The sequence below is a fragment of the Brassica oleracea genome, chromosome C9, assembly GCF_000695525.1.
Source record: "Brassica oleracea var. oleracea cultivar TO1000 chromosome C9, BOL, whole genome shotgun sequence".
Lineage (NCBI taxonomy): Eukaryota > Viridiplantae > Streptophyta > Magnoliopsida > Brassicales > Brassicaceae > Brassica > Brassica oleracea.
The window spans coordinates 6,212,931-6,221,703 of NC_027756.1; the positions used below are offsets into that span (position 1 = coordinate 6,212,931).

General features: G+C 40.7%; 2 protein-coding genes across 2 annotated transcripts; both read left to right on the top strand.

Annotated features, from left to right (window-relative positions):
- Nucleotides 1-1,083: 1,083 nt before the first annotated feature.
- LOC106313216 (subtilisin-like protease SBT1.7) lies at nt 1,084-3,572 on the top strand. Its single transcript, XM_013750973.1, has one exon. It carries the CDS (start codon nt 1,150-1,152, stop codon nt 3,421-3,423), a length of 2,274 nt encoding a protein of 757 aa, XP_013606427.1. The 5' UTR covers nt 1,084-1,149; the 3' UTR covers nt 3,424-3,572.
- A 1,926-nt stretch (nt 3,573-5,498) lies between these two features.
- Nucleotides 5,499-7,999, top strand: LOC106313785 (subtilisin-like protease SBT1.7). Its single transcript, XM_013751698.1, has one exon. It carries the CDS (start codon nt 5,572-5,574, stop codon nt 7,846-7,848), a length of 2,277 nt encoding a protein of 758 aa, XP_013607152.1. The 5' UTR covers nt 5,499-5,571; the 3' UTR covers nt 7,849-7,999.
- The last annotated feature ends 774 nt before the right edge of the window (nt 8,000-8,773 follow it).

Sequence of the window (8,773 nt, forward strand, 5' to 3'; positions counted from 1 at the left end):
GTGAAAACATGTTAAAAATTTTGGATCCAACAATTATAAGCATTGTGTAGCTGCAGCAACTGGAGGAGGACCTTCCACATGGCTCACACTCATTTGCTTCTCTATTAATAAATTTTCGGGGGGGGGGAACAAACTAAGCGTGTGGAGCATATTGATGATATTCCCTTTCGAATCCTGTCATACTTTAAAGCTAATTTCAAATTCGTTCAAGGTAAAACTTTTCAGGCTAGATTTCAAATAGTAGTTTAGTTCAGAGGGAGAAAATGAGATCCAGTTAAACTTTCTTTTGTTGCAAGTTGTAAAAAGTCTCAACTGCATAAACCATCTTTATAATTTCAAACAAGCCACAGTAAATATCAGAGTTAAAGAGGTTGATACTAAACGTAAATAGAGATCCTCAATACAATGAAACAATAATAATCTCAAGATTATACAAGTATATGCAAATAGTGTAATTGGACGTTGAACATAGGTAAACTTATGTGAAGAAAAGTCTTTATTTTTTGTCTTCGATGAAGAGAAGTCTGGAAACCTTAAAATTCACGAAAAATATACTTAGAGAGAAATCCAAATGTGCATGTGGAAATCATTAATGTAAACATACAAACAAGATATACTTAAAAAGAAAATTGGATTTTACATGACTACTACATCATCGAATAATCTTCAAAGACGTTATACTAAACAAGTTAGAGAAAATATTATAGTTTAAGACGTTAATACTAAACAGAAACATAAAATATCAAGATAATAAACCAATAATAATCCCGAGATAATACTAACGTATAGTATTAGTAATTAGTGTAATCGGATATATTATTTCATGTTTAGCATAGGTGAAATTATGGGAACAAAAGTCTTGGTTTTTTGTCTTTGTGCACGGAAGTCTTCAAAGATTAAAATTAAGAAGAAAATAAAATTAGAGTTAGAGACAAATCAAAAAGATAAAAACAAATGCGATCACTTTCAAAGCAGAATAGTGGACACAAAACAATTGGATTTAATGCTAAAATATCGGTATTTAAACCCGAAATTCTTGGCCTATGGCCAGTGAACCGAGTTACTGGGTAACAATAGTATCTCCTCACTCTCTTTCTCGACTATATAAACTCTCTATCGTCTTCACATTTTCCACACAACTTAAAAAACATGTCTTCTTCGTTTCTCTCCTCCACTGCTTTCTTCTTCATCGTTTTACTCTATCTAAGTTCCTTCCACGTCTCCAATGGAGCTCAACAAGCTACTTACATCGTTCACATGGCTAAATCTCAGATGCCCTCGAGCTTCGACCACCACTCTCTCTGGTACGATTCCTCACTCCGCTCAGTCTCAGAATCTGCTGAAATGCTCTACACTTACAACAACGCAATTCATGGATTCGCCACTCGGCTTACTCCTGAAGAAGCCGACTCGCTGATGACCCAACCCGGTGTCATCTCGGTTCAACCAGAGCAGCGGTACGAGTTACACACCACTCGTACTCCACTGTTCCTCGGGCTCGACGTACACAACGCAGGCCTATTCCCTGAAACCGGCGCAGCCAGTGACGTCGTCATCGGAGTTCTCGACTCAGGTGTTTGGCCAGAGAGCAAAAGCTTCTCCGACGAAGGGTACGGTCCTGTTCCGTCTACATGGAAAGGCGAATGCGAGGCTGGGACTAATTTCACAGCTTCCCTCTGTAACCGCAAACTAATTGGAGCTAGGTTCTTCGTTCGGGGTTACGAAGCAATTAATGGGCCAGTGGACGAATCCAAAGAGTCAAAATCGCCTAGAGATGACAAAGGTCACGGAACACACACGGCGTCAACTGCAGCGGGATCAGTCGTGGAAGGAGCTAATCTTTTAGGCTTCGCTAATGGAACAGCCCATGGGATTGCTTATCGCGCTCGAGTGGCTGCTTACAAAGTTTGTTGGAAAACTGGTTGCTTCAGCTCAGATATTTTAGCTGGAATGGATAAAGCCATTGAAGAAAATGTCAACGTTCTGTCTATATCTCTCAGCGGTCCAAGGACAGGCTATACAGATGCTACTGCCATTGGAGCATTCGCGGCCATGGAAAGCGGGATCTTTGTTTCCTGCTCTGCTGGTAATAATGGCCCCTTCTCGTTCAGTGTAGCGAACGTAGCTCCGTGGATTACTACGGTTGGTGCTGGTACATTAGATCGTGATTTCCCCGCGCTCGTGATTCTCGGCAACGGGAACAAATATACTGGAGTTTCCTTGTTTAAAGGAGACGCCCTTCCCTCTAAATTGTTGCCGTTTGTTTACGCTGGGAATGCTAGTAACAATGCTACTTATGGAAATTTTTGTTTCCCCGGAACACTAATTCCCGAGAAGGTAAAGGGGAAGATCGTTATGTGCGAGAAAGGAGGGAATAGGGTTGAGAAAGGGGAGGTAGTGAAAGCTGCGGGTGGACTCGGAATGATTCTTGCAAATACGGCCTACGAGGGAGAAGAGCTTACGGCAAATGCTTTTCTGTTACCAGCGACTACCGTGGGAAAGAAAGCCAGTGACATTATCCGCCACTACGCCTTGACCGATCCGAATCCCACTGCTTCCATTGTGTTCCAAGGAACGGTCGTCAACGTCAAGCCCTCTCCTGTGCTTGCAGCATTTAGCTCGCGAGGACCTAATCCCATAACGCCAAACATTCTCAAACCGGACTTGATCGCTCCTGGAGTTAATATCCTCGCCGCGTGGACCGGATCTGTGGGACCTTCCGGACTAGCTTCGGATACTCGCCGCGTGGAATTCAACATCATCTCAGGAACGTCCATGTCTTGCCCTCACGTGAGCGGTTTAGCTGCTCTTCTCAAGTCTGTGCATCCCGAATGGAGCCCCGCGGCCATTCGATCTGCTCTCATGACCACTGCTTACAGTACCTACAAAGACGGACAACCGATCATTGACATCGCGACGGTTAAACCTTCAACGCCGTTCGGGCACGGTGCAGGACATGTGTCACCTACAACTGCCGTCAATCCAGGACTCATCTACGATCTAACGACGGTGGATTATTTAGGTTTCCTCTGCGCATTGAAATACAATTCGTCGCTGATCAGAATCATATCGAGAGGCAATTACGCTTGCGACCCAAGCAAAACGTACTCCGTCGCTGATCTAAACTATCCGTCGTTTGCCGTTAACGTCGACGGCTCCGACACGTACAAGTACACACGCACGGTCACAAACGTTGGAGGAGCTGGGTCATACTCGGTTAAAGTAACGTCGGAGACAACAGCACTCAAGATTTCGGTTGAACCGGCGGTTTTGAATTTTAAAGAAGTAAACGAGAAGAAATCTTATGAGGTAACGTTTACAGTTGACTCGTCTAAGCCGTCTGGGTCTAACAGCTTTGGGACCATTGAGTGGTCAGATGGGAAACATGTGGTGGCCAGTCCCGTGGCGATTAGCTGGTCATAGGTGGTCAATTATGACTAGCAGATATATATTGTAACGTTACTTTCATAAGAATTCTGTTTCGGTTAAACGGCATGCAGTCTGCTTTGTTGGTAATTTATCATGAGACTTGAATATTTAATGAAAACTATAAAAAAGGGTTAAGACTATTTTAGCTGGCTAGTGTGTTATGACTATTTCTATTTACTAGGCTGTGGACATATATACTGACAATTATTAAATTAGTTTATGAGTTACGAAATATACTAGGCATGCATTACTAGTTCATGATTTATTAATGGCCAATCTTCTTTTTTTGCTGAAATTATTGGTCAATCTTGATTCACGTTGCATGAATGTGAACCACTCTACGTAGGAAACTCTCAGCAATCAACTACCTCCAGTGTATCATAACAATGTGATTACGATAAGTATAAAAATATGAATCTCATAAGGTTGAAAAGACTCTAAGATCTAATGATAACCAACAAGAGGTTTCTATTTGAAGAAACCAACGACAAGAAGTTCATCAATATGAGGTAATAAGGAGATCCATCGAAATACTTATCTTCAAACAAACTATTAAAATGTATGGCTTTTGTTAATAGTAAACTCACCTCTTTCCATCAATTACACAAATTTGTAGATAAAAATCCAGAAGAAAAGAAAACATAAAAATTCATATTTTAATATTATTTTAAGCTTATTTAAAACATATATATATATATATATATATATGTATGTATATTTAAATAAACTATTTTAATCGAACTGCGAAAATCTATAATAAGTAAGTCACTTAAGTTCTCGACTTATAATTTGAAACAAAAATAAATTCATATTTGTGTTAATCATCAAATTATTTCGATTCAATCGAAAATCAACAGTTAAATATAACTAACATTGTTGACTTTTTGTCGTATTAAAATTGTTTGCTTAATGAGTTATATTCGTGTTTAAATGAAATTAATGAATAAAATGATGCGTATATGCGTTGAAGTTATTTTGATTTAAATTTGAAAGTTGAGAACTATTTTGTTAATTTCTCTCTAAGATAAGAGATAAAAAGTATATATTTTACTATGAATAAAAAGACGATCTTCATCACGAGTACTATACTACACAAAGTATATATTTTACTTCATTGCCAGAAGTAAAGCCGTAAGTGAAGGGAAATCAGTAGTAGTAATGATGCAAAGTGCATCAGCTGCAAAGAAGAACTGGAAGAAACGAAGTGTGAGGCCAAGTAAAGTTGCAGGCCTCCTCACATGTGGCTGATTATCTACTTGTGTAGCAGCAGCAGCTGGAGGAGGATCGTCCACGGGATGAACCGATACATGACTCACACTCATTTCCTTCTCTTACTAAATAATATTGATACTTCTCCCTTTCGAATCTTCTCATACTTCAGATCTAATCTGAACTTCTTATAAGGTTAAATGTTTTCAACTGGTAGGTTCGTCCAGAGTGAGAAATGAGATCCAATTAAATTTTCTTGTGTTGTAACAAGTCTCGACCGTATACAATCTTTTAAGTTTCAAACAAGTCACAGTATATACAGAGTTAAAGTACAAACAGAAACAGAGAATCTCAATATAAAATTAATAGCGCAATAATAATCTCCAGATAATACTTAAGTCTAGTAATTACTGTAATTGGATGTTACGCATAGGTAAACTTAAGTGAACAAAAGTTTTCAATTTATATCATATTGGTTTTCTAATCCCTCAAGACATGATGATTCTATCAAACCCACAAGCCGTCATTATAGTCTAATATCATAGTTAAAGACGTTAATTCTAGACAGAAACATAGATTCTCAAGATAATAAAACAATAATAATCTCGGAGATAATACTAATAATTCGTATAATTGGATATATTATTTCATATTGAACATAGGAAAAATTATGGGAACAAAAGTCTTGATTTTTTGTCTTGGGGAACAAAAAAGTCTACAAACATTAAAATTTACCAAAAAAACAAAAATGAATTCAGAGACAAATCTCTCTGTCTCTCGAATTCAGAGACAAATCAAACAGAAAAAACTAAAGTGATCACTTTCAAATCAGAATAGCGGACAGAAGAGTCTGATAATAATATCTTATCGCTCACTACCTCGACTCCATTTAAACTCTCTAACACCTTCACATTTCCACACAATTAAAAAAAGATGACATATTCGTTTCTTTCCTCCACTGCTCCCTTCTTTGTCGTTTTTCTGTATCTCGGTTCCTGCCACGTCTCCGATGGAGCTCAACAAGCTACTTACATTGTTCACATGGCGAAATCTCAGATGCCCTCGAGCTTCGACCACCACTCTCTCTGGTACGATTCCTCACTCCGGTCCGTCTCAGAATCTGCTGAAATGATCTACACGTACAACAATGCGATACATGGATTCGCCACTCGGCTTACTCCCGAAGAAGCCGACTCCCTCATGACCCAACCTGGTGTGATCTCGGTTCGAACAGAGCAGCGCCACGAGTTACACACCACTCGGACTCCACTATTCCTAGGTCTAGATGTACACAACGGAGGCCTATTCCCCGAAACCAGCACATCTAGCAACCTTGTCATTGGAGTTCTTGACACTGGTATTTGGCCAGAGAGCAAAAGCTTCTCCGACGAAGGATACGGTCCTATTCCGTCGACATGGAAAGGCGAATGCGAGGCTGGGACTAACTTCACCGCTTCGCTCTGTAACCGCAAATTAGTAGGAGCTAGATTCTTCGCTGGGGGTTACGAAGCAAGAGTGGGACCAGTCAACGAATCCATGGAATCAAGATCGCCTAGAGACGACGAAGGTCACGGAACACACACGGCGTCAACAGCAGCGGGATCAGTGGTGGAAGGAGCTAATCTCTTAGGGTTTGCTAATGGAACGGCTCGTGGGATTGCTTATCACGCTCGAGTGGCTGTTTACAAAGTTTGTTGGCAACCTGGTTGCTTCAGCTCAGATATGTTAGCTGGAATCGATAAAGCCATCGAAGATAATGTCAACATTCTGTCTATATCTCTCAGCGGTATAACGACATATTATACAGACGATATTGCCATTGGAGCATTTGCGGCCATGGAAAGAGGGATCTTTGTTTCTTGCTCGGCTGGTAATTTTGGTCCCAGCCCTTTCAGTGTAACGAATATAGCTCCGTGGATTACTACTGTTGGTGCTGGTACTATTGATCGTGATTTTCCCGCGCTCGCGATTCTCGGCAATGGGAAGAACTACACTGGAGTTTCGTTGTTTAAAGGTGATGATGAACTTCCGGCTAAATTGTTGCCATTTATTTACGCGGGGAATGCTAGTAACGATGCTATTGGATATCTTTGTTTCCCCGGAACACTAATTCCTGAGAAGGTAAAGGGGAAGATCGTTATGTGCGATACAGGAGGAGTGGCTCCGGCTATTATAGGGGAGGTGGTGAAAGGTGCTGGTGGACTCGGAATGATTCTTGCGAATTTGGCAGGGAAAGGAGAAGAAGTTCAGGCGGAGGCTCACTTTTTACCGGCGACCGCTGTGGGAGAGAAAGCCGGTGACATTATCCGCCGCTACGTCTTGACCGATCCGAATCCAACGGCTTCAATTGTGATCCAAGGCACTGTTGTCAACGTCCAGCCATCTCCCCTGGTAGCAGGGTTTAGCTCGCGAGGCCCTAATCTCATAACGCCAAACATTCTCAAACCGGACTTGATCGCTCCTGGAGTCAATATCCTCGCCGCGTGGACCGGAGCTCTGGGTCCCACCGGACTAGCTTCCGATACTCGCCGCGTGGAATTCAACATCATCTCAGGAACGTCCATGTCTTGCCCTCACGTCAGCGGTTTAGCTGCTCTTCTCAAGTCTGTGCATCCGGAGTGGAGCCCGGCCGCGATTCGATCAGCTCTCATGACCACCGCTTACAATACCTACAAAGACGGCAAACGGATCATGGACATCGCGACAGGGAAACCTTCTACGCCGTTCGAGCACGGTGCAGGACATGTATCGCCAACGACGGCCGTCAATCCAGGACTCATCTACGATCTAACGACTGCGGATTATTTAGATTTCCTCTGCGCATTGAATTACAATTCGTCGCGGATCAGAGTCGTGTCGAGAGGCAATTACACTTGCGACTCGAGCAAAAATTACTCCGTCGCTGATCTAAACTATCCTTCGTTTGCCGTTAACGTCGACGGATCCGACACGTACAAGTACACACGCACTGTCACAAACGTTGGAGGAGCTGGGTCGTACTCGGTTAAAGTAACGTCGGAGACAACGGCAGTCAAAATTTCGGTTCAACCGACGGTTTTGAATTTCAAAGAAGTAAACGAGAAGAAATCGTATTCAGTGACGTTTACCGTTGACTCGTCTAAGCCGTCTGGGTCTAACAGCTTTGGGAGCATTGAGTGGTCAGATGGGAAACACGTGGTGGCCAGTCCGGTGGCGATTAGCTGGACATAGTAGTCAATTACGACTACCTTGAGAAAGAAGAAAGTCACATATATTGTAATGTCGTTTTTCATAAGAGCTCTGTTTAGCGAAAACAGCATGCAGTCTGTTTTGTACGTAATTTTTATCACGAGACTTGAATATTTAATGAAAAGTAAAAAAGTATGGCTTTTGTTAAAAGCAATTTCACCTATTTACATGATTGTGAACCACTCTAAGTAGAAAACTATCACTAATCAATTACCTCCAGTGTTTCATAACAATGTGACTGCAATGAGTTTAAACATATTAATCTAATAACATAAATCACCAATAATAACAAGTTCAATGAGGTACTAAGGAGAGCAATCGAAATAACAAACTATTTTTTTTAATTGAAATAACAAAATGTTTGGCTTTTGTTAAAAGCGAGCAATTTCACCTATTTACATTACACAAATTTGCAGAGGAAAATCCAAAATAAAAGAAAAAGATAAAATTCATGAATACTGGCACTCGACTCAAATTTAATCAAGGTCCAATTACAACTTGATATAGAATTTTTCAAAAATTTAATATAAAAATAAGGACGTGAACAAGAGTCAAAAACCCACCGTGGCATTATCTATCACTCAGGGACCAATACAATGGACCAACCTGCCAGCTTTTGATGTTGCTACAATTTTTATTTTTCCTGGTTTATAAAAATATAAACTAAAGTAAAAAGAAAATCTGAAAATGTATCACTGTAATGTTAGCTATTTTTATGTGATTTTAGTTAGTCTGATCTGATATTCATGTCGTACCATACAACCAAAGTCTCTAGTTGCCACTCACATTATTTGGATCCAACCCTCAAAGCCCCATAGAATATATATATATATTTATGGAAAGTAGTTCGTTACTTCGCTTTTGTCTTGTGATGAGCCTTAATGGACTTACAATATTCTTAAACCCT